We start from the raw sequence: 27,340 nt of genomic DNA, 5'->3' as shown, positions 1-27,340 counted from the left end.
CCCGACCAGGCCACAAAGGCCCAATGGTACCGACCGGCCGCCGTGTCATCCTCAGCCCATAGGCGTCACTGGATGCGGATATGGAGGGCATGTGGTCAGCACACCGCTCTCCCGGCCGTGTGTCAGTTTCCGAGACCGGAGCCGCTGCTTCTCAATCAAGTAGCTCCTCAGTTTGCACCCCACTTTCCAACAGCGCCCCGCAGACTGGACGGTCATCCATCCAAGTCCTATCCCAGTTCGACAGCGCCTAACTTTGATGATCTGGCCGTGGGCCATGTACATGTACAGGCTAATAAATTATTACAATTTCAGAAAAAAATGGATGGTTTTCTCAAGAGAAAGGGCTTCACAAATTGAGCAAGCCAATTACGCGTTGGTCCATCTCTAGCCTTTATGCAAGCACTCATTCGGCTTGTCATCGATTCATAGAGTTGTTGGATGTCCGACAGTGGGATATCGAGCCAGATTCTGTCCAACTGGTGTGTTGGATTGCCAGAATCCTGAGCTGGTTGGAGGGCCCTGACCATAATGCTAAAATGGTTCAAATGGCTCTGAGCACTATGGGACTCAACTGCTGTGGTCATAAGTCCCCTAGAACTTAGAACTACTTAAACCTAACTAACCTAAGGACAGCACACAACACCCAGCCATCACGAGGCAGAGAAAATCCCTGACCATAATGCTACAAACATTCTCAACTGGGGAGAGATCTGGTGAACTTGCTGGCCGACGTAGGGTTTGGCAAGCATGAAAACAAACAGCAGAATCTCTCGCCGTGTGGAGCGGGCAGCATCTTGCTCAAGTGTAAGCCCAAGATGGCTTCCCTTCAGGGGCAACAAAACGTGGCGTAAAATACTGTGGACGCGCCGCTGTGTTGTAATGATGCAGCGGATGACAAGCAAAATTGTCCTGTTGTGAAATCAAACGGTTGCCCAGACCACCACTCCTGGCTGTCAGCCTGTATGACGGACGACAGCCAAGTTGGTTCACCACGCTATCCAGACCGTCTCCAGACACTTCTACGCTGGTCATTGGGGCTCAGTTCGAAGCAGGATTCATCACTGAAGACAGTTCTACTCCACTCAATAAGATTCCAGGCTGAATGTGCCCGATGCCACTGCAAATGGACTTGTTGACAGTCGGCACGAGAGGCGCCGAGAGGTCAGCCCACTTTTGTAAGCCGACTATTAATGGTCCCAGGGGTCGCTCAAGCACGAGTTGCGTGTCGGATCGATGATAATGATAGCCGCGGGTCCCTGAGTGCCTCTCTGAGGATTGCTCATTCCTCTCCTTCTGTCGTCTATCTAGGTCGACCACTTTCTTCTTGACGCTGTATTCAGTCACGGTTCACCCATTCCCGCAAAAATCGTCGAATGGTGGTATCAGCTCCTATTCAAATGTCGAGCGATTCACCGATTACTCAAACCGGTTTCTTTGAGGTCAACTACACGTCCTCTCTCAGCTGCTGATATTTGCGTTTATTGTCCACGCACCTTTCTGCGAGGCATAGTTACTGTCCCTACGGTCGCAGGTTCGAATCCTGCCTCGGGCATGGATGTGTGTGATGTCCTTAGGTTAGTTAGGTTTAAGTAGTTCTAAGTTCTAGGGGACTAATGACCAGAGCAGTTGAGTCCCATAGTGCTCAGAGCCATTTGAGCCAAGTTACTGTCCAGTTGTGTACACTGTGTGAAAGTCGCAAAGATGTTATGCGCTGGCATCCACATGTCACCTGTTTATCATCCATGCTAGCTGCCCCGCGAAATTTCGCTGCAGGCTCACATGTTCATCCATCGGCCGCTAAAGTTTACAGTTTTGCATTTTCCGTCGATACCTGTACGAATATCAGTTTGCAACTAGTTTGCATAGCTCCTTCGTGGTGCGTCATTATTTTTTGCCACCTATAGTGTAGTCAGCAGAAGATCAGCTTCAATGAGGTCTTCAGTACCTTTATAATGTTTTTGGTAACGGTTGAGTCCCATTTCCTTCAAGCATGGCAGGGAACATCTTTGAAACTGATTGAACTTAACTGGAAATGATTACAATTTCAAGACAGCTGTAAATTTAACTAAAACAGTGGCATACTGTTGGAAATACCCAGTACAAAGCAAAACTGTAATTGAAGATCAGACTTTGGAGCAAGTTTAGCCGGCAGCTGTGGTCGAGCGGTTCTAGGCGCTTCAGTCCGGAACGACGCGGCTGCTACGGTCGCAAGTTCGAATCCTGCCTCGGGCATGGATGTGTGTGATTCCTTAGGTTAGTTAGGTTTAAGTAGTTCTAAGTCTATGGGACAGATGACCTCAGATGTTAAGTCTCATAGTACTTAGAGCCATTTGAACCATTTGAACAAGTTCAGTATTTTATTTACTCAAGGAGTTATATTACTTTTAACGAAGGTAAGAATGTCGATATTAAGTTACGCAAATATATGGCAATATAACCAAACACTGAAAGATGCACGAAGAGACAAAAATGAGACTCTATAAGGTAATGGCTGTGATTGGTCTATTGTATGCCAAAGAATCACGGCTTCCAGCCATGTACAGACGGCTAAAATGAAATTTTTACGAGCACTCAAACGTTGCACTAAATTGGACAGGATGTTTAAACAAAACAGAGATAATGACAAAATAGAAGAAAAAAACAAAAAGGAACACCTGGAACGAATGAAAGAAACAAGCATTCTAAAGACGACCTTACAACCCAAATCCAAAGGAAAGAGGAACATTGGGCGGCCAGTTAAAAGATGGAACTAAGGCCACAACCAGTCGATAAGTTTGATCTTAGAAAGGCAGGAGATGTCAGGGAACTCGTACGGAGAAACCTGTTTCCTACCTCTACTCGGATCAAGTGCGTTTTGAATAAAATACGTCGCGATTATATCATTCTACTACAAGGTTTTGAGATTGGAAATGGTTGAAAAATTTGTAATTGGGAAAATAGACAATCGTATTTCTGTGCACACGATTAGCGAATATCTTGTTACTAGCAACGGAACGAGTTTTTTTTTTTTTTTAAATTAGCTGCAATATGAGTAGTTATGTAGCTTTTTCCATCTCATGAAGATAATCTTCTCTTTAATTACATAAAGGAAATGATTTAAATATCTGGTTAGTCCAATAATAATACTACTTTTCCATCACTTCTACCACAAAATCACATTGATCACATTAACCGACGTTTGAAACAAGCAAGTAACAACCTGATAACCCAGTCACGAGCGTAATGTAATAGAGCAATTACACTGTCATCATTACCTACTGTCAGAGAGGGCATCTGGTAGCGAAAATAGCATTTCCAGGACCGATAATGGAGTGATTACGCAATCAACCAAAAACTGTGTTGGAAAATACGTTTACAGGAAACCGGATTTGAGGAAAGCAGGTGAAAAACGTTCAAATATGTGTGAAATCTTATGAGACTTAACTGCTAAGGTCATGAGTCGCTAAGCTTACACACTACTTAAATTATCCTAAGGACAAACACACACACCCATGCCCGCGGAAAGCAGGTGATGCTGTAACAGGTGCGTCGTAAGGTGGCGGGGAATAACAAAAGTTATCGGTCTGGAACCGGTTTCGGTGAGCCGCACTTCCCGAATGCGGAAGCTAGCAGCTCTGCGAATCGAGCCAGCGTGTCACGCAAGCACGAGCTGTTGAGAAGTGATGTACATGGAGGTCACAAGTCATGGGACAGCGATATGTACATACACAGGTGGCACTAGCATCACGCACATAACACTCAGGTGATTCATACGCTACTGGCCATTAAAATTGCTACTCCACGAAGATGACGTGCTACAGACGCGAAATTTAACCGACAGGAAGAAGATGCTGTGATATGCAAATGATTAGCTTTTCAGAGCATTCACACAAGGCTGGCGCCGGTGGCGACACCTACAACGTGCTGACATGAGGAAAGTTTCCAACCGATTTCTCATACACAAACAGCAGTCGACCGGCGTTACTTGGTGAAACGTTGTTGTGATGCCTCGTGTAAGGAGGAGAAATGCGTACCATCACGTTTCCGACTTTGATAAAGGTCGGATTATAGCCTATCGCGATTGCGGTTTATCGTATCGCGACATTGCTGCTCGCGATGGTCAAGATCCAATGACTGTTAGCAGAATATGGAATCGGTGTGTTCAAGAGGGTAATACGAAACGCCGTGCTGGGTCCCAACGGCCTCGTATCACTAGTAGTCGAGATGACAGGCATCTTATCCGCATGGCTGCAACGGATCGCGCAGCCACGTATCGATCCCTCAGTCAACAGATGGGGACGTTTGAAACACAACAACCATCTGCACGAACAGTTTTACGACGTTTGCAGCAGCATGGACTATCAGCTCGGAGACCATGGCTGCGGTTACCCTTGACGCTGCATCACAGACAGGAGCGCCTGCGATGGTGTACTCAACGACGAACCTGGGTGCACGAATGGCAAAACGTCATTTTTTCGGATGAATCCAGGTTCTGTTTACAGCATCATAATCGTCGCATCCGTGTTTGGCGACATCGCGGTGAACGCACATTAGAAGCGTGTATTCGTCATCGCCATACTGGCGTATCACCCGGCGTGATGGTATGGGGTACCATGGTTTACACGTCTCGGTCACATCGTGTTCGCATTGACGGCACTTTGAACAGTGGACGTTACATTTCAGAAGAGTTACGACCCGTGGCTCTACCCTTCATTCGATCCCTGCGAAACCCTACATTTCAGCAGGATAATGCACGACCTAATGTTGAAGGTCCTGTACGGGCCTTTCTGGATACAGAAAATGTTCGATTGCTGCCCTGGCCAGCATATTCTCCAGATCTCTCACTAATTGAAAACGTCTGGTCAATGGTGGCCGAGCAACTGGCTGGTCACAGTACGCCAGTCACTACTCTTGATGAACTATGGTATCGTGTTGAAGTTGCATGGGCAGCTGTACCTGTACACGCCATCCAAGCTCTGTTTTACTCAATGCCCAGGCGTATCAAGGCCGTTATTACGGCCAGAGGTGGTTGTTCTGGGTACTGATTTCTCAGGATCTATGCATCCAAAAATGGCTCTGAGCACTATGGGACTTAACATCTGAGGTCATTAGTCCCCTAGAACGTAGAAATACTTAAACCTAACTAACTTAAGGACATCACACACATCCATGCCCGAGGCAGGATTCGAACCTGCGACCGTAGCAGTCGCACGGTTCCGGACTGAGCGCCTAGAACCGCATGGCCACAGCGGCCGGCCTATGCACCCAAATTGCGTTAAAATGTAATCACATGTCAGTTATAGTATAATATATTTGTCCAATGAATACCCGTTTATCATCTGCATTTCTTCTTGGTGTAGTAATTTTAATGGCCAGTAATGTATATAAAAAGTGTATTACGCACAAAGAATTAAGTTTCTAATTATTACTGCGATCTGTTGACTGGCCATCAATACGCGCCCTTGACTACCAAGCCATTCTGTGAAAACTGCACATCAATAGCACTCTCCATTTCCGCTGTATTTGCAGTGCAAGTTTTAGGTGATTCACTCTGCACACAACATCTTTCGTCAATGTTTTTATATCTGAAATTTGTAGATGACTATGCTGGTTATGTGAATATACACAGTATAAATATACTAGGTCTTATCCATGTATAGAGTCACTACACAGTAAAAAATATTGTAAGAATAGGTAAGGTGAAGCAGTGGGAAAATCGTATGCGGCAGAGCGGCGCACAAATTCCAAAGGGAAAAGCTGAAGGTAGGGTATGGGAGGACGAATAACAAGTGCAGCCACAGCTGCACAAGAGCCTCCAAGCAGCTGATGCAGTCGAACATGAGCAACTCACCGGTTATCATCCCATCAGAGAGAGGCAACACAGTTAGGTTCATAGCACGTCGCAGGAAACTATACAGGGATGAAACGCTGAAATCCAATTTCAGAAAGGTGCTATGTGTTAGTCACAAACAGAAGGAGGCTGCTTGGATTATGCAAACGAGAACATCTGACTCAACGCATCATCTCACTACTTGCAGACAGAGTATCATTTGGTCCTGTAAATGCACTAATCAGTATTTGTATTTATTGAGTGATTACATAAAGTGTATTATTTCAAACGCGTGTGTGGACTGTGCTGGACGCAATTTATACTGCCTAACAGTTTCATTATCTATATTCCAAAATTTTATACTTAATGTCTCAATACTGACAAAAATTGGTAGATGATCGGACTAAACATGATGGTCAGACTTCTAAAGTAGTTTTTTGTTCATTACAAATAACAAATTTCAAAGCAGTTTTAAAAAAAATACAGTTCTATAATTAGCATATGCAGTTTTCATACTTTGGAGTCGAAAGGGAGATATCTGTTTGTTGCAGAATCTTGAAACGTGTGGTAATTTTACCAACTAGTAATTTTACGAACTCTTTAGATTGTGATACTGAAACTGCATTTCTTAGTGTGCTACTTCTGCGTAGTTTTGTCAACGTTTGCATCAGAGCTTTTATTGTACTGGCATTCAGAGTTACGTTAGGAAGTACACTCAGGTTCAGAAAAAAACAGATCACCTTGGACCACTAGAGATAGGACTTTCATATTCACAGGGCATGTACATTGGTATGTTCTCCAGAAATGATTAACATTGCAGTCACACTGGTTCAGCGTGTGTCCTGTTGCCTAGTAGGCACAGGATCCACCATGGGTCCTGATAACTTGTTCCATGCGTGATGGCATCGATGCGTATAACCCCGCGAATTGAGTCCTGTGGTATAGCCATCCATGCTGCATTCACCTGGTTCCAAAGTTCACCTGTGGTCGTTGGCATTGGGTCACAGCGCTGCACCTGTCGTTTCACCGTATCCCAAACATTTTCGATTGGCGACAAGTCTGGTGATCTGGTGAGCCAGGGAAAAAGGCTGATATCTTGTGACACCAAGAAGGCACGTGTTCGTGCAACAACATGTGGTCGTGCATTATCTTGCTGAAAAACTGCATCTGCGATCCTGTGCAGAAAGGGTGTGATACGGGTCACAGGATGTCATTTACGTAGGTCACAATGGTCACAGTGTCTTGGACACGAACCAACTGTGTTTTGTGGCTGTACCCAATAGCATCTCGCACCATAAAGCCTTGAGCTGGCGCTGTATGTCTTGTGCGAATGTAGTCACTGTGACGCCACTCGCCCTGTGTGTGGCGAACCAAAAGTCAGCTACCATTTTCAAAACAAAAAGAACTTTAATTCGTCCGGAAACACTATATGATGCCCTTCCTGTCCCCAATCATGTCGTTCCAAACACCGTTGCCGTCTAGCGTGTTTCTGCACATTCGTCGCAGGTAGACAGAGAAGTTGACGACGCGCACGTAGCTGATGTTGTAATACACTACTGGCCATTAAAATTGCTACACCACGAAGAAATTTAACCAACAGGAAGAAGATGCTGTGCTATGCAAATGATTAGCTTTTCAGAGCATTCACACTAGATTGGCGCCTGTGGCGACACCTACAACGTGCTGACATGAGGAAAGTTTCCAACCGATTTCGCATACACGAACAGCAGTTGACAGGAGTTTCAGAGTCAAACGTTGTTGTGATGCGTCGTGTAAGGAGGAGAAATGCGTACCATCACGTTTCCGACTTTGATAAAGGTCGGATTGTAGCCTATCGCGAGTGCGGTTTATCGGATCGCGACATTGCTGCTCGCGTTGGTCGAGATCCTATGACTGTTACCAGAATATGGAATCGGTGGGTTCAGGAGGGTAATACGGAACGCCGTGCTGGTTCCCAACGGCCTCGTATCACTAGCAGTCGAGATGACAGGCATCTTATCCGCACGGCTGTAACGGATCGTGCAGCCACGTCTCGATCCCTGAGTCAACAGATGGGGACGTTTGAAAGACAACAGCCATCTGCACGAACAGTTTTACGACGTTTCCAGCAGCATGGACTATCAGCTCGGAGACCATGGCTGCGGTTACCCTTGACGCTGCATCACAGACAGGAGCGCCTGCAATCGTGTACTCAACAGAAAAGGCGTTATTCCACAACACGATAATGCAAGACAGCACTGCGCAAGACGAAACCTTAAAAAATAAATGATTGGGGTGAGAGGTATTGCCTCATCCACCACACTCGATCGATACTGTGCCATAGGATTTCCATTTACTCCGATCGCTACAACGTTTTCTAAGTGGCAAAAATGGTGAAAATGTAAATGATGTGCAAAATGCCACCTCCAGATATTTATCTCAAATACCAATTGATTTTTTTATTTTGAATTGCACAGTAGATGACAAAAGGTTGTTGATAACCATGGTGATTACCTCAACGATTAGAAATATAAACTCATTAACAATTTATACATACGAATTTAATGTGAAAATACGATGTTACTTTCTGGCCCCTCCAACCATACTTAAAACATCCACACTCACATTCTTCTCTATTCTAACAGAGTTACACATTAAATTTTTATTGTAGGATTGTGACAATCTCCGCAGCATCACGCATGCTTTTGAAAAGACATAACACGGTCAGTATTTAACCTGCCAGTGTAGCCGAGAGCGCTAATGCGCTGATTCCTGGACTCGGGTAGGCGCGCTGGCCCCGGATCGAATCCGTCCGGCGTATTAACGACGAGGGCCGATATGGCGGCCAGCCTAGATGTGGCTTTTAGGCGGTTTTCCACATCCCACTAGGTGAATACCGGGTCGGTCCCCAAGTTCCACCTCCGTTACACGACTCACAGACATTTGAAAACGTTCGCACTGTTTCATGACTTACACTCGACGCAGACAGCTGGGGTACACTACTTCCGTCCCAGGGAGTTTGGGGTGGCGTCAGGAAGAGCATCCGGCCACCGTCTGCAATTAACACTGCCAAATCCGTAATAACAAAGCCGACCCCGCGTTGGAGCGGGACAACGGCCCCGAGAGAGAAAGAAATAACATGGTCAGTATTTCGATCCTATCCTTTGCGATCTGACGCTCTAAAGGCAAACGTTCCGGGAAAAGAGTGATACACAATGAGAAACCTTGTCTTTTATTTCATTAAACTTAAAGGCACGCGTGTACAGTCCGGAATCCAATTTGTGGCAAGATAATCTGCAGTCGTGTCTGGAGTATGTAGACATTATAGTGTACAATGATCCACAATCAATCTAGTGTTGAGCGACAGAAGATGGAGTGTTGACGCCACACAGTGATTCCCAGAGTAACGAATGGGTGAGAATAAGAAGTGTGATACTCACAAGCCCGAAGACGATGAAGATGAGCTGCAGCACGTCGGTGTAGGTGACGCTGAGCAGGCCGCCCACCATGGTGTAGGCGGCGGCGAACACGGCGCTCACCGTCACCGACGTCACACGGTCCAGCCCCAGGATCACCTCCAGAGAAGAGCCTGCAGTAGCGGGAGCATGCGCAGAACATTCAAGGGTGAAACAAAAAGCTGGATGAAAACACTGTTTCTTAGCACAAAATTTTGTTTGGACTCTCTTTGACGTCTATATGTCACACTTACATTGTTTCTAACGTGTGCACTGGTAACTGCAGAAACCATTCGATATTGAATGTTCCAAAAAAGACAGTGTACTATTTGGTATTGCAATGTAACATGTATGAATGACTGCTGAGTGACATATCTTTAAACGAGAATATACACTGACGAACCCAAACATTATGACCTCTACTCACTGAATATTGCCTGTGGCAGATACGAGACTTAGTAAGGGAGATACGTAAGCAGAGGATAGCCAGAATGCAAGAATTGTGTTACAGTAGTTTCAGAAATATGATAGTGAAGTGACGTTAACGCTATGGGTCACCAAATGCGTCTCACGTGAACTCGCTGGAACACATGAGTATGGGGACTAGGCCGCCGTCACCCCAAATACCGTTTCCAAGATGGCGGCGATTACGTAATCCAAGATGACGGCCGTGACGTCAGCTGATAATGCGAGTACCATTGCCAAAGATGACGGGAAAGTGCCACGCCCCCCTGGTGGGAAGTTTGAATTTTGGAGGGAAGAAAGGTCAATTGGGCTACCTCCACTAATCTAAGAATATGGCGGGAAAGAAAGGGCAGTTCGCCTACCTCCACTAACCTAAGAAAATGATGGGAAAGAAAGGGCACTTCGGTTATCTCTACTAACCTAAGTCATCCGACCACCACATCTTTCTAGGAATTGGCTGGGAAAGGACTTAACCTATGCTGGATAGGATGGACATAAGTCTTCTTTGTCACCCACCCACTTCAACTATTGTACTGTATTTTATATAAAAATTATGAAAATTAACCCAGGGTTCTGCACTTAATCTACAGTTCTGCTCCATGTCACCCACTCATGCACACCCTCCCCTGAACTATTGTACAGCTAACACCAAGTTAATATAAAAAATTTTATGAAAAATAAATGAAATCGATATTTTTCGCTTGTATGGGGTAGTTTCTTTTTGTAATCACATCATCCTATTGGTCGGTGAAATCGATGGAATACAGTTTAAACAAAAGATAGCTAATAAAAAACACATCCTGCCACTCGACGCCTGACGCCACCGCCGCCCTGCTACCCGCTGCCGCCACAGCATCGCCCTGGCATTCATGGGCGGCCCTCCCTCAGGCTAGCTGGTTAGGGCTCCATCAGTCAGACTGCTCGCAGTGGCCCCATTCCGCAGCGCGTCCTCCTCTGCCATCACGTCCTAGCCGATCAGTTGACGTAAGCACACACCCATGTCCACCTCACCACAGAATTCCAAGGGGCGCTCACACTAATCCCATACAAAAAATGCCTCAGCAGCATGTGTGTTTACCGTAGCTGACGCTACACCTTTGGATACTGATGTCACAGACTGCACTATAGAAGTCTATTCCAGAATAGCACGAGCTGCTTTCTCCCTAGTCACCCTAACGGGACATACGGGCTGCGTCCAGCCATGCTTAACTGCCCCAGCATGACTGACACATCGCAGCGAAACGTCTGCATGGACACTCACCATCTAAAAGGTTCTCAATGCTATACTGAAGTGACATGGCTATGTAAAATAAGAGCCAAGTCGACCTCTCGGAAATTGTATAGTGACCCAGAAATAGCTAACGATCACTTTTGTAGGAGGATTTATAATTGTCCTTGTGGTGTCACCGCCAGACACCACACTTGCTAGGTGGTAGCCTTTAAATCGGCTGCGGTCGCTTAGTATACGGCGGACCCGCGTGTCGCCACTGTCAGTGATAGCAGACCGAGCGCCACCACACGGCAGGTCTAGAGAGACGTCCTGGCACTCGCCCCAGTTGTACAGACGACTTTGCTAGCGAAGCTACACTGACCGATACGCTCTCATTTGCTGAGACGATAGTTAGCATAGCCTTCAGCTACGTCATTTGCTACGACCTAGCAAGGCGCCGTATTCCATTGATATTTATTATGTGAAGCATGTATCATCAAGAGAGATGTTCTACAATTGTGGATTAAAGTTAAGTATTACATCATCTAAGTACTTTATTTGCAATTCTCAAGATATTGTCCTGTTCCAGACCTCACACCAGTCAGCGTGTAATTAAACGCGTGCATTTCGGCCTCCTCTAGCAACACAGTGTTGGCGCTTCTGCCAACACTACAGTCCTAACACAGCATGTTTACGAAAATAGCGCGGAATAACGCCGAATGCATTCCTCCTGATGGTCCTAATGTGGCACCCTGTCCATCACATCTTACCCTTCCTGCTTTCAACATACACAAACGTTCTCATCGCTATTTAGAGACTCCTATATCCCAGCACAAAGGAAGTCTTGTGAATGAATGGGGGATTATCATTGGCTCTTATCGAATTTACCCGCCGAGTTACTGATGCCACCAGTGTGGAAGCACCACCCGGCATTTCTTTTTCTTTCAGCAGATGAGACTTTCAGCCGCAAAAAACTATTTTATACAAATAGCCATATTGCACCCACCATTAAACCTTGCAAAGTGCTCTACATTCCGTCAAATACGGAAAGACTCTTACTCAATTACACTGCTATCTGACTGAGGACAGGAGCTTTGAATATTACAGCATGAAACCGATCTCCAACCCAGCAATACATCACTGCATACCATGTCGATGTAGTAAACATACAATTTGTATCAAGCATCATACAAAATCACCCCTTTTACATCATTTGTACATATATCGCAAAGACAGACAGCATAAGCACATGCAGTGTAGGTATACTTGCAGCCCTAGATACTTCCCGTGAGGTCAGGCGGTCATGCAATCCCAACATGTGACCAGAGCGCCCTCAGTGTATTGAAATCACTCTCAGTACTGTTATGCAAAGATTGACTCGTTTCCCCCTCAGCAGAAATGCGTTACTTTTTCTGGTCTGGACCTGCTTGCTTGCTCGCTTTTCTACACACATCTCCAGACTCTGTGATTACAAGAACATATCTAATTTTGCATGGTTTTCTAGAATATAATACCATTTTCGCGGTACTTCTCGATATCAAACACATATCAATATCGCTTGCATAGTAGTATCGATCGCGCAATGTAATTCTGAAGATATAGACTGGAAATTATTTCTTTAGAAACCCGAAACTTCAGCTAGGTGGAGCGTGATGTAAACCATAGAGTAAGTAGAAATTTATCCCTTTACGGGAAAAAACTCGACAAAAGAAAAATTGAGTAAACTGATATTTCCACTCGTTAATATCGATGTCAGTGATGTAACAGATTCCAAATCATCCCTATAATTTACAAAGTCAACAAAGGTGTTTCTCATGTCTAGAGAACCAGCAAACGTGTCTTCTACCTGCTCGATGCACACACCACAATCCATGTTCTCTCAACTAAATGAAGGCGTGAAATGTGAAGAAGCAGTCAACCGAATATGGGCGGGAATAATGGCCCAGCACAAACATATGTCCATATTGAATCTTCTCAAATTACCACGTGATCACGAAAGCTGTCCAACACATACTAAGTATTAGTCCGCTATTCATCCATCTAGAGGACTACACGGTTAAGTCAGCTACATTCCTATACGGCAACAGGCCTTTCCATTCGGACAGCTCCTACCATTGATGGGAAACGTGAATCACTCCCATCACCGGCGTTGAATGCCAAGCACGCATAGGCAGAATGATCCTAGAAAATCGATCACATATATGCTTTATCATTGTACATACAATTAAATGTTACGATCAAAGTCTCAATTGAATGACGTGCAACAATGAGCAAAGTATCGGAAATACACCCTGCTGACGGCTGTGGCTCTGGAAAGAGAAATATCTGTACCATTCTTATGAACTGACATACTCTTTCCTTTGCTGTCACAGTATTCCACATCAAATCCATACCTTCTGTTGCACATGTCTGAACACAAACACATACTTCATAAGCCTGATGCCCATGGCAAACCTATAACACATCCCCTAATGCTAAGTATACGATCCGAAATAATACTGACCGAAAATCAACCATTGGTGAGCATGTCTCAGAAGTTTTTCTTGCATGTGGTACCACTGTGTCTTACAAACCGTCAGATGTTAAGAAATACAACCATGTTACCATAACAAGCGGTCTTGGTTCTACAAGTGCACACAAGTATCCATGTTAAAAGCTGCGCTGGCTTTATAAATCGAGGTGTGGCATTATCTCCAAATTAATTGGTTTACCCAGACAAATACCGAGACAGTGATTCCGCTGAGGAACGTGGTATGAAACCGGTATTTGCAACTCCCTCGCGCCGCTAGATATCTCTCCAGCATTTGTAATGTATTCTGTCTCGATACCATGTCAGAAGTTTGGTGATATATCCACTGAGTTACAGGTGATGACTGATTGAGGAGAGTCACAAACATTAGTAGATGTTTTGCTGATTGACGTCGTAAGAAATATACACTAGCTTTTGAGATCTCTAGTGTCATGCTATCCAGTAGAGATGATGTCTATGATTTGGAATGAAGCCCTCCATTCAAGCATATACCTGCGTTGGATCCTATGAAGAAGTCCTTTAATGGTTGCAGCAACTAGTGAATCATATTTCTGACACTCTCATATCTCGAAACGCGTCACCTCTCTCGAACCTATCTGCTACAGTAAAATTCTAGCCTCATTTTAGGTAGACCTTATGCATCATGCAAAAGCCTTCTCAGACTGCGCTACCATCCCTGAAGCTTTGCGCGTGTGATCGTTCAAATGTAAGTCGGAACTGAGTAGAAGTCAAAGGAAACTATATCTACCACCTTCTGCATACCATGTAGAAACAGGCTAAGCTGCATTACTGTGACAGGACTGTGTTTTCACCATTCGATGGAAATTGGAACTGAGAGAAGGACGAGGATTTTTGCTACTGTACTGTGGTGCACACCCAAACTACATACAAGTACCACAGATCAACGTCCACTCACGTCTATCTCGCCAACATGCTATCTTCGTTATTCTGTACCATTCATCACAGAAAAATTACGAATTATAAAAGCTCAACTAACTTTATCCAACAGAGAACTAGATAAGATTTTTACCGCATCTCTCTCCTCTCACATATCAAAAACAAATACCACATGCGTGCAGGCATTGAGCACATGTGACGATCCTATTAAATATACAGCTACTGATCAACTCTACAGACCAGTTTAAAGTTTCATCACCTGTACTGTAGTAGGGAGATCGTATCCCATGGACTATACTGTAAGTCACAAGAGACACCCCCTGTGGCCCTGTGTCGTTGTTTGAAATATTGTTTTATTTCTGCTCTAACACACTCTGTACATTGCCAAACATTTTATTTTTCTGCAACGACTTCGAGGTCTCTGTCAGGTGCTAAACTGACATTAAGACGTTCTCATCCACAGCCTCTCGCAGACAACAAGGACATCACCCCAAAGTACCGTTATCCAAGACGTCTCACTGTGACGCGATTGACGTCATTGAAGATGGCTGCTGTGATGTTAGCTGATGACACGATTCACATCATTCAAGATGGCTGCAGTGATGACACAAGTACCGTTACCCAAGATTGTTGCAAAATGCCACACCCCCCCCCCCCCCCCCCCTGCCAAGCCTCCCTGGCGGGAAGTTTGAATTTTGGAGGGAAGATAGGTCAGTTTGGTTACCTCTAGACGTTGCAAAGTGTAAATCATATTGTTACTGCTGTTACCATAGCATGCCACACATACTGGATGATTTTAAATGAAAGTAATTTACAACATAAGGAAATTGGAAGAGTTTTGCGGCTTTGGCGTGGGTTTCCAAACTATATTTAAACTCATCTGTGACACTGACGGAATAGCTGATTGCTCTGCGTTCTGTTTCGACTGATTCCTCATACTGCAGTCATGTACACGATCACTGTTTCGGTGCTAGCCATCCCCAGAAGGTGTCACCCCTCCACAAAACTCTTTCTATTACTCAAACAAGCATTGTCAGTCAGTCATTATATGGTAACTAACAGCGTGCCAGTAGATAGATGGGATGGAAAAGACACCCCCAATGTACTGAAATAATAAGCATCACAGTTGATTGTGTGAACAATTTTACCAATTTTATAGTAATTTCAACACCGACCAATGATGTGACAGCTTGTTTCCCAATTTCAGTATCATAGCTAAACCACCCTCTCCCCACTTTGCGAGTATCATTGCAAATGTGAATAGATGACTGTGCAGTATGTCCATGCATTGTTAATTCTCAAACACATTGATCATCAAAGTATATCAGACAGCACTCTACATATTTCTAACAGCTCGAGCATAGTGCTTAATTTACGATCTATCTCTATGCTGATGGGAGTTCACAGAAAATTCTCGCAGTCTTAGGGTAAAATCAGAGACTGAAAGACCCCCTCACACTGTCACTGACCATTACTGATTTAATCTGCAGTCGACCAGAAGTAGACCGCTTCATTCCATGCCTCATGAATGAATGGAGCTTTCCGAGTCCTCACCCATCCAAGTGCACAAGATTTCTCAAGAGGTGCCCATCTCGAGGAGGTTAGCACTCCTTATCGATGTATAGTAACATATTTGAAAGTGTTGTGATGTAATAGCAGATGAAGAAGAAGAACAAAAAACATGATTTTTATGCGCGATGGAGCCCCAGACGGATGGAGTTCGAAGAATTTCTACATAAATCAACCAAGCTATCAATTTTAAAGTATTATTCCAGAGTCTAGGATCAGTACCTGGAAGCTATTGGTATGAGAGAACATAAACGCATGCACTCCTAAGGCTACAAAGTTCCGCACTTAAAACGGGCTATAATGTTGGGTTGCTTCTGTTTCTGACGTATCAGTTGTATGGAATGTAGCTCTGTTAATATTCCAATGTGAGAGATATATTTCAAGCGCAAGACATACATTCTCCTTCCCGGTTTCTCTACGATAAACTATGTTATCGAACCGTAAAACGAAAAAACTGCTTCCTTAAAACATTGGCTCTGTGTGATATGAGCACAATATAGCTTTCCAGAGATGTATAGCGTCCACTGTTCACATCAGATCACGCTTCGGAAATTCTACTATGCATGCATCAGCCCTATATAAAATTATCGTACAGATAAACACATAGCAGCAGCGTCCGACATGTGAAAATTACAAGTCATTGCGCCACTAACTCTGTAAACAGCACTTCTGTCAGCTGAAGTCTCAGTTTTACACCCAAGATGCGACAGGGGGATGGAGAACATTGCATAAATCATAAATTTAGAGAATGTGTTACGTTTTGTCACACACGAGATGGAAGTCCTCTGATGACCGACAGGTTTACCGTTAACGGTTGCAAATACACAGCACTTAAAATCACATACAGAACATGTGGCTGTGTACGAGTCGAATGCAGGCTATGTCACGCGACTCATGCATCCTGACAGAACAGTGGAAAAATTGACTCACAGCAACTTCTCCCTCTAGAGTTCATTATCAGTCTACCATTAAATCGTACTTCATTACAGCTCCATCTCAATCGATCGCCCCCTCCACTCGCTGTCATCCTTTAACGTAGATGCAAGTCAGTTTAGAGGCAGATGGTTCTCTGTCTTCCTGAAAAGCATCAAATACATTAGTCAAGTCACGTGTATCACTAGTACCTCAATAGACATACAGTATAATGCTTCCTCGTAGGGAAAAAAAGTGACTGCTTCCCTGATTCCCTTTTCTTCCATGTCGATGTTTTCTTGGATTCCTCTTGGTGCCACATACTTGTTCCCATGTACAAATTGCTCTGCACTAACCTGAAAACACTCAAGTACTTCCTCAATTACACCGCCACCGCATTTCAGTGTACACTCGGTCAATTTATACCTATCCCCCATCATTTTTCGCAATTGTATCGATTTTATGTCAGTTCCATCCATGCGATCATGACATATCCTCTCGTTCTGTGTTCTAAAATTGCTTGTAAATGTAGAACATCTGCCAACACCTATCCCAAATGCACTGATCTGGAGGCATAGAATAGCACTGTATTTGATTGTACCCAGTCACCTCCACATTTGGAGAGCGTTCGTTCTGTTTTCTGTATGTCTGTGTATATCCATGTGTTGCAGTAGGCTCCCAGGGCCTTGTCCCCCTGCTGGTGGACCAAACTTCGAACATAGAGCACATGTTCGGACGTAACACATGATTGGTCCATCTGCAAGCCATATCACAAGCTCCTATGAACATCAGTCCAGATATATATAGTTCATGGCAGATCCACACTCGTACACTAACTCGAATGTGGTATTATGCATGGCGGATACACCTTCAAACCCTATCCCATGCATGGTATGTTGTGGATTCGCATCCCAAGATCACTCCGGGTATAACGCGTGGATGATTCACGTTTCACATTAATGGTAGGGGCTGTCCAAATACAGAGACTTGTTGGAGTGTAGGAATGTAGCTGACTTAACCATGATGTCCTCTAGACGGCCGAATAGAGAACTAATACTTAGTATGTGTTAGGTAGCTTTTGTGATCGTGTAGAAATGCGAGAAAATTCAGTATGGATGTGTGTTTGCACTGGACAATAATTCCCTCCTATGAAAATTATTCAGTTGACTGCATCTGCACATTTCGCGCCTTTATTTAGTTGAGGGAACATCGATTGTGGTATGTGCATCTAAAGGGTGAAAGACAGGTGGAAGACATGTTTGCTGACTCTCTAGACATGAGAAACACCTTTGTTGAGTTTGTAAATTAAAGGGATGATTTGGAATCTGTTACGTCACTAACACAGGTATTCACAATTGGAAATATCAGTTTCCTCTATTTTTTCGTGTTCTCACATAAAGGTCTTTGCAGACGGGGTAAGTTTCTAGTTACTCAGTGGTTTACAGCATAGCATGCTCCACCTCGCTAAGGTTTCGAGTTTGTAGAGAAATAATTTCAAGTCTATATCTTTAGAATTATGTTGCAAGTGTGATCGGAAGACTACTGCTGAGTGCTTGATATCGAGAAGGACCGCGAAAATTGTATAATATTGTGGCAAACCAAGCGAAAATACATCTGTTGTTGTAATCCCAGAGTCTGGAGGTGGGTGTAGAAAAGCAAGCAAGCAGGCAGGTTTGGACCAGAAACAGTAACACGTTTGCGCCAAGGGGAAATGAGCCCGAATTTGTAGTACAGTTATATCACACCCAACAGACAAGAATTAACTGGTGAAATTGTAAACGATGTTTTTCTGAAAATCATTAAGTGATTCTCTGCAAATGGGCTCTCATTAAACTTTGACAAAACACAGTATATACAGTTCCACACAGTAAATGGAATGACACCATTTATAAATATAGACTTCGATCAGAAATCGGTAGCTAAGGTAGAATATTCAAAATTTCTAGGTGTATGCATTAATGAGGGGTTGAACTGGAAAAAACACACTGAGGATCTGCTGAAACGTTTGAGTTCAGCTACTTACGCTATTAGGGTCATTGCAAATTTTGGTGATATACATCTGAGTAAATTAGCTTATCATGCCTATTTTCACTCTCTGCTTTCCTATGGCATCATATTCTGGGGTAACTCATCATTGAGTAAAAGAGTGTTCATTGCACAAAAGCGAGTAATCAGAATAATTGCTGGAGCTCATCCAAGACCATCCTGCAGACACTTATTTAAAGAGCTAGAGGTCTTCACTGTAGCCTCACAATATATATATATTCACTTATGAAATTTGTAATTAACTATCTGAACGAATTCAAAAGTAATAGCAGTGTACATGGCTGCAACACTAGAAGAAAGGATGATCTTCATTACTCAAGGTTAAATCTAACTTTGGCTCAGAAGGGGATAAATTATGCTGCCACAAAAGTCTTTGGTCACTTACCTAATAGCATCAAAAGTCTGACAGATAGCCATATAGCATTTAAAAGTAAATTAAAAGAATTTCTTAATAGCAACTCCTTCTACTCATTAGATGAATTTTTGTATATAATAAGTGGGTAAAAAAATTAAAAATATTAAGTGTCATGTAATATTTTGTGTAATGTAACATCTTGTGTAGACACCTTTTATTAACCTGACACGTTTCACATCATTACGAAGTGTCGTATTCATGATCTATGGAACAAGTACTAATCTAATCTAATCTCTAATCTAACTTCGGTCCACTGAGGGCGCTCTGGTCACGCATCAGGAGTGGATAATTTGTACTGTTGGCTGTGAGACAATATTTAGTGCTGCGAGGAGTATATACGGTTCTGTCTGTCTTCGCGGTATATCTAGGAGTGTGTGGTGGTCAGTAGCTATACAAATGATGTAAAAGGGGCGATTTTTGTATGGCGCATGATACTAATTGTATGTTTACTACATCGACATGGTACATGCTGATACATTGATGGGTTGGAGATCGGTTTCACACTCTAATAGTCAAGCTCATGTCCTCAGTGGGAGAGCAGTGTAATTAGTAAGAGTCTTTCCATGGTTGACGATCTGTAGGTCACTTTGCAAGGTTTAATTGTTGGTGCAATGTAGTGATCTCTGCAAAATAGTTTTTTATGGCTGAAATTCTCATCTGCAGAAAGAAAAAAAGAAAGGCGGATGGTGCTTCCACACCGGTGGCATCAGTAATTATGCGGGTAAATTCAATAATAACGAATAATATTGCTCCATTCAGTTCACAATACATCCTTTGTGCCAGGATGTAGCAGCCTCTACATAGCAGTGAAAACGTTTGCATTTCAGAGATGTTTGTTGAAATCAGTAATTAACGATTTCCAGGAGGGATAACAGGTGATGGATGGGGTGCCACATTAGGACTATCAGTAGGTATGCATCCTGCACTATTTTTGTAAACAGGTTCTGTTAGGACAAGAATTTCCATGCAGAGAAGCTGAGACATCATAAAAGCTCCTACAAAAGCGACCATTAACTACTTCTGGGACACTATACAATTTCCAAGAGTTCAACTTAGTTCTTATTTTACATAGCCATGTGACGTCAGTATAACACTGAGAACCTTTTGGATGCTGAGTTGCACATTCACACGTTTCATGGCAATGTGTCAGCCACACATGCATGGCTAGATGCATCTCGCATGTCCCATTAGGATCACGGCAGAGAGAAAGCGGTTGAATAGATTTCTATACTGCAAGCTGTGACGTCAGTATTCACAGTTTTCGCATCAGCAATGCTAAACACACACACGTGGCCCAGAGGATGACTTGGCACTTATTTAGATAGACATGTGATGTCAATATAACACTCAGAGAACTTTAACTGTAGACATGACTTCCACATGCCATCGGCAGTGGCGTGAGAGCGATGGCTTGTGCTGACTTGGGTCCAGCGGTGGCTCGCAGTGGTGTCGACACATGAACACCCCTGGATCCTCCGAAATGTTGACGACAGTTCGAAAGCATTTTTATGAGCCATGAGTGTTTGTGCACTACATTATTTCCGGCTGTTTAAGCGTTGTGAGTGTGTTGGTAGATAGTTATATATGCATTATTTCAGTGATTTACGAGTAGTTTGCAGGTCTGCACATCAGTATACTGTATTATTTCAGTAATTTACGAGTATTTTGCAGGTCTGTATGCAGTGTACTGCATTATTTTGGCAATTTACGAGTTTATTTCGTGTCTGCACATCAGTGTGCTGCGTTATTTACAAGTAGTTTGCATGTATGTGTGCTGTGTAGTGCATTATTTCGGTAATTTAGGAGTTATCTGCGTGTCTGCAGAGCGTTTGACATGCATCATTTCGGTAATTTACGATTAGTTTGCAGATCTGTAGGCTTTGTGTCATGACCCCAAGCATGTCAGAACGTCTGTTTCATAGTGTAAGAAATAAACTATGTAAATCCGTCCCTAAATAAAATGTTCGAAAATAAAGTACACGCTTTCCTCTCCAGCAGCCCAGCACAAGCTCAGACATTTTCCCGCCATTTTCCCCCGCAGACTGCCATTGAGGTTTATGTCATGGGAGGGACGACAGTGGCCTCTTGTGGCAGTATTGTGTACTAGGACAGTTGGACTCCAGACCTCATGTTGGACACACTGGATGGCTGTACTGCCTGAAATTGTTTAAATAAAGACTGCCTGCAAAATTAAGACTTACATCCATCCCATCCAGCACAGGCTGAGTCTTTTTCCCATCATTCTCCCCCACCCCGAACCGCCATCTTGGTTTCGTCACAGAAGGATGACTGCCCCTCTGGTGGTGGTACTGTGTGCTAGGCCTGGACCTCGTGGTGAAGACACTCGCCCTCTGGTGGTGGTGCTGTGTACTAGGTCAGTTGGACTCCAGACCTCATGTTGGACACTCTGGATGGCTGTGCTGCTTCAAATTGTTTAAATAAAGACTGCATGCAAACATAAAGACTTATGTCCATCCCATCCAGCACAGGCTGACTCTTTTTCCCATCATTTTCCCCCACCCTGAACCGCCATCTTGGTTTACATCACGGAAGGATGACTGTGCCCTCTGGTGGCAGTACTGTGTACTAGGCCCGGACCTCATGGTGAAGACACTTGCCCTCTGGTGGTGTTGCTGTGTACTAGGTCAGTTGGACTCTGGACCTCGTGACAAATGAACTGGATGGCTGTACTGCCTCAAATTGTTTGAATAAAGACTGAACGCAAAATAAAGACATATGTACAGCACAGGCCAAGTCCTCTTCCTGCCATTTTGTAGGAAGAAGCGGCAGTCGCATGACTTAGGTTAGAGGAGGTGGCCCAAGTGCCCTTTCTTTCCCGCCCAAGTGGCCTTTCTTTACTGCCAGAATTCAAATTTCCCTCCAATCCCTAGGAAGAGGTGGTGGTCGGATGACTTAGGTTAGTGGAGGTAGCCCAACTGACCTATCTTCCCGCCAAAATCCGCCATCTTGGATGATGTCATGCGCTGATGCCAAGTCTGCAGGCCGCCATCTTGGATGACATCATCGCTGCCATCTTGGATACATCTATCAACAGTGGAAAGTGGGGTGATGCTGGCAGTGCCACTACTCACATGTGGAACTCAGTCGACCATTGCTTGAGGTGTGTGCAGACTTGTGGTGCCAAATACCGCCGCAAACCGATCAAGGGCTTGTCGAATCTATGCTACACAGAATCGATGTTGTATTACCTTCCAAAGCTGGACCAACATGCTGTTAAACAGGTGGTCATAATGTTTTGGCTCATCAGTGTGTGTGTGTGTTTGTGTGTGTGTGTGTGTGTGTGTGTGTGTGTGTGTGTGTGTCTGTCTGTCTGCCTGTCTGTCGATGTGTTAGATATAAGTCTTAGGGATTAAATACCATATCTTAGCCAGTTACCTATACATGATTACAGGGCACATTCAGAACAAAAAGTAAACTTCAGATATTGTCCAGTGTCTCGACTGGTATCCCGTTAATTTTGAGACTGATAACGTCAGTAAGTGATCAATATAATCTGGGGCTGGCAGCTTACATGTCTTTCTGTAAGAAAGGACTGGCACCGAGACAATGCGTAGGACAGAAGAAACCAAATTTCCCGACAGACAGGCTCCAAGACGACAGCGTCATTGTCGCTTCCGCACCACTACCTTTCAGTGCGCCGCCAATCCAAGGAGAAGCCTGTAATTCTTCTAAGATACTGAGAATGTGGCACCCTCGTTCTCGGACTTAGTTGGCAGCAGATGAAATATCTTGTAATCAATGACCTCCCTCTAGGAGCCATTGATTCACTTGAACCATAGATGAGATGGGATAGTTATTCTCAGTCTTGGTGATTTTAGCTGTATAGGTATTAGGCTGTGGTCTAAGGCTTGTTTCTGTCTCTAACGTCTCGTCTGCTACTGCTGGAGACGTCCTTACACGCTGTAAAGGTTTCGTTAGTTGCTTTTCAAAATAAAGCAAGCTCAGAAAGCCGAACTGTTTATACATAACTGCGCAATAGTAATGAAGTGACGTCATTGATCACTGCCACAGATCGCGGAGTATCACTGTTGTTTGGTAAGGAGATTGTACTGTAGAAGTGTTGGTACTGTTTGCATTATTTGGCAATAAGACCCACAACTTATCTAATTTCAGTCCTCCTTTCTTGTTGAAGTTATTTTTGGGTGTCCTAAAGTTCTGTGACGTTTGCGTACATCCTAGTATAGTAATAATTTGATACTGATAAGACCATGTAGCATTTAGTTTCTAAGGTGGGTGTGAAAGAACAGCTGCTCTTCTCTCTTTGAAAAGTTATTGCTTGGATTTCGAAATTAATCGTCCAGTTAAAAATATTAATTGTAAAATTCCAGAGCAGCTACTCACCCCAGTAAACTGTACCCCGTTTTTATTATCGTAGCATGTAGCGTGACATCAATAGCAAATTCAACAGAGTAAGCAGTAACGTTGCGAATAATGGCGGGAAAGCAGCCTCGAGTAATTTAAGCAGGGAAGAAGGCGGCAGTTTTGGCCTTTGGGCGGAGGGATACTCAACAGTCCTGACATCCTGGCGCGGCGCTCCCCGAACACCACACTTCTCCCGTGCCCTCGGCACTACATGTCCACATTTTACCAACTGCACGGGATGCTCACCTTTGGCTTGGACCGCGGGAAAGTCGGGAGCAGTTCTTTAAGGTCACCCGCGGTTATGTTGGTACCTGGATCCAAAAGGCGAGGGCCTTGGTCAACGGAAAAATTGAACTGCGAGTTCATAAAACCACCAGAACTCCGTTGTTCTCCTTCACTTGTGCTCAGTCTTTCGCAGTGATAAGCCGAGTTACACAGCCATCTGCAGCCAGTCTCTCCAACCGCCGGCTGCTTCCATGAGGTAAGCCGTTCCGTGGCTAGTCTACCTTGCGTCATACTACACTATTCCCACTCGTGTTAGGTCTTCCTTCACGTGATTCCTAGGGTGACTAGCTGCAGTAAAGTAAAGTGCTGTAACTGTGTTTGCTCTGTAATATGTCAGTGTGCAGTTCTATGTATTGTTTAATTCAAGTTCAAGGCACGCTTCGCCCACAGCTGGGTGCTAACGTAAAAATGTTAAATACAGCGTTCTGGTAGTCCAAAGATGTTCTCTTTACTTAACTATGTAGTAAACTTATGGTGCTTGTTTTTAAACATCAAATTTATCTTCTTATTGCGTTCAGTATCTGCAGTAGGGAGGAGTTACTTAATCCTTGGAAGATACGGTCACTTTGAAAGAATTACAGGAGCATGAACCTCTCGTGCATGTAAGAAAGGAAATCTGAATTGCCTGTGCAAGAGATAAATTATTTAATAATTCCAGAATGAGATTTTCACTCTGCAGCGGAGTGTGCGCTGATATGAAACTTCCTGGCAGATTAAAACTGTGTGCCGGAGCGAGACTCGAACTCGGAACCTTTGTTTTGGAAGGTAGGAGACGAGGTACTGGCAGAAGTAGAGCTGTGAGGACGGGGCAAGAGTCGTGCTTGGGTAGCTCAGTTGGTAGAGCACTTGCCCGCGAAAGGCAATGGTCCCGAGTTCGAGTCTCGGTCCGGCATACAGTTTTAATCTGCCAGTAAGTTTTTTATTTAATAATATTAATTGCAAGTCTATCCATTTACTTGGATAACGTTTTCACCAGCTACTAGCAAATCGATTCCTCCACCTTCCACCTCCTTTCTACTGTAACCACATTATTAGCGAATAAAATTTGAGTTCCCTTGTCCCAATGCATGACCTGCTACTGCCGATTTGTCTATGATAACTCAGTGTTTTTTTGTTTTGTTTTTTTTGTTTTTTTTTCTTTTTTTCGCTAGCCACATCTTCCCACCACGCCACAGCCAGGTAACCATAGCAATATACAGTTGACAAATTCCAAAGACGACCAAAAGTACCACATCTGGAGTATCTCTATAGATCCCATTTCAACCTGAAAACGTACCTCTCAGAATACAGCTCACAATATTCCTGTATGTACACAACAGTGTTGATATGGCCAGGCACTGAATGCAACCATGATCACTAAAAGTGAAGATGGCGTTATGACGTGTCCTTGGAGGGTGGTACTCTGTGAGAGTGTTTGTGCATTATTTTAGCTGCCTTATGAGTCAAAGTAATAATGTGTGTTATCCAGCTTCTTTCTCTATGCGACTGACGTCTCAAGTATTTGCAATTATGGCTAAGCTTATAGAATTTCGTCGGTCATCGGATCAGCGCCTCATGGAGTTGGCATGCGTCACATTGTTAGCTTCTGCCAATGTAAGATCCACTTGCAGTTTCAAGATGATACAAGTATAGGAATCACAAGTAATACATCCTTTCATTGAAGAGGAATCTAATGAAATATTCGAAAAAATTAACATATGGTTCTAGGTAAAATGATTATCATTTAATTACCACAAGACTCAGTAGATACAGTTCATCACTTCTAAAGGAACGTGGAGAGCAATAAAAATAGGTTTATCAGTCAATGAAGTACAAGAAGTAGAAAGTGTTTAATTTTTAGTGCTACAGATAGACCACAATGTCAAATGTAAAACCCTCTGCTTAGAATTAACGAAGCGCTTTGGATCAGCCATGTTTGCAGTTATTGCTATAGGAGATTTAAAAGTGAAGAAACTAGTTTGTTCTGCCTATTTACATTCTTATGGAATTATGCTCTGGAGAAATTAAAGTTACCGAAATAGAATTTTCAGAATACAGGAGATTACTGTAATAATTATAGCTGGTGTTAATTCTAGAATATCCTGCAAGTAGGATATGTTGACAATTATTGCACAGTAAAGATACTCATTAATGTTCTTTATCATTATCAACATCTTTCTTTTCACAAAAAGTAGTGAAAAGTACAAATATAACATTAGGACCAAAAACAACTTCTACAAAATTAGTACAGAAAGGTGTCAGACATATGAATACACGTGTATTAAATAGTCTAACAGAACATGTTAAATTTCATGTAGATGATGTGGGGGAGAATTAAAGAACTTTCTGCTGAGCAACTCTTTCCACCCCAGAGAATAGTATATTCACAGAAACTGTTGAATTTAATGTTTTGTGTTAATTAGAATTAGCAGCACAATATAGTAAAGTCATTTAGGTGTATTACACTTAATTGAAATTAATGTTCATCCCTAACTTCTTTCCACATCCCAGAGACCACTCTCTCTGGGATCCACGGAATACAACTAATATAGTGTAACAGATGTCAATGATATCTCATCGCCAGATCGACAACTGTCAGCTGGCCAGTCTACTTCCTTTTGTCTTGCGTATACGCTACCACAAAGCTCCGACGGATAGCGAGATGTTTTCGTAATCAAAACCACGATCAGCATGGATGTAATTTTAAGGTACAGCATGTTTTGTGGTTTCTAGAACGCAGGCTCAGTTTCTATATTTGACGAACCACTGTAGAGCTTTTAGTTTTCGCCATGTAAATCTTGTTGCAACGACTGCTTTATTTGAAGTTCCCAATTTATGGAAAACTATATCCTTTCCCACAGAACCAATTATTGCCACAATCTTTTACAGAGTCCAGTACGTCACTCCGATTCAAAAGAAGCGTAGTTGGTACGCAGTCTAATAGTAAGTGGAAGAAATGTGCTACGTGGAACTATATGATTGACGTTTCTCCATTACTGCGTTCGTCGAGAAAAACTTGAAGGTTCGCGTAAGCCATGAAAACCATAATAAGACGTGTATTCAATAAGTAACGCAACCCATTGTTTTTTGTAAGCACGTTGGTTTTATTCAGGATTCCAATGCACCGTTTTATTCAACACTATTTTGGTTGTTGTTGTTGTTGTTGTCTTCAGTCCTGAGACTGGTTTGATGCAGCTCTCCATGCTACTCTATCCTGTGCAAGCTTCTTCATCTCCCAGTACTCATTGCAACCTACATCCTTCAGAATCTGCTTAGTGTATTCATCTCTTGGTCTCCCTTTACGATTTTTACCCTCCACGCTGCCCTCCAATGCTAAATTTGTGATCCCTTGATGCCTCAGAACATGTCCTATCAACCGGTCCCTTCTTCTTGTCAAGTTGTACCA

General features: G+C 43.4%; 1 protein-coding gene and 1 non-coding gene across 2 annotated transcripts in view; one reads left to right on the top strand and one right to left on the bottom strand.

Annotated features, from left to right (window-relative positions):
* LOC126455883 (high-affinity choline transporter 1-like) overlaps positions 1-27,340 on the bottom strand; it is a 449,603-nt gene that overhangs the window by 81,771 nt on the left and 340,492 nt on the right. The window contains exon 5 of the mRNA XM_050091642.1: positions 9,229-9,377. Coding sequence (XP_049947599.1) covers positions 9,229-9,377 — 149 coding nt within the window. The remainder of the gene's footprint in view (positions 1-9,228; positions 9,378-27,340) is intronic.
* Positions 24,774-24,848, top strand: Trnas-cga (transfer RNA serine (anticodon CGA)). Its single transcript has one exon. It is a non-coding gene; the product is annotated as a tRNA-Ser (tRNA).

Source organism: Schistocerca serialis, chromosome 2 (genome assembly GCF_023864345.2).
Source record: "Schistocerca serialis cubense isolate TAMUIC-IGC-003099 chromosome 2, iqSchSeri2.2, whole genome shotgun sequence".
NCBI classification, from domain to species: Eukaryota; Metazoa; Arthropoda; class Insecta; order Orthoptera; family Acrididae; genus Schistocerca; species Schistocerca serialis.
The sequence above is the reverse complement of the archived record's forward strand: the minus strand, read 5'-3'. Positions and strand labels throughout refer to the sequence as shown.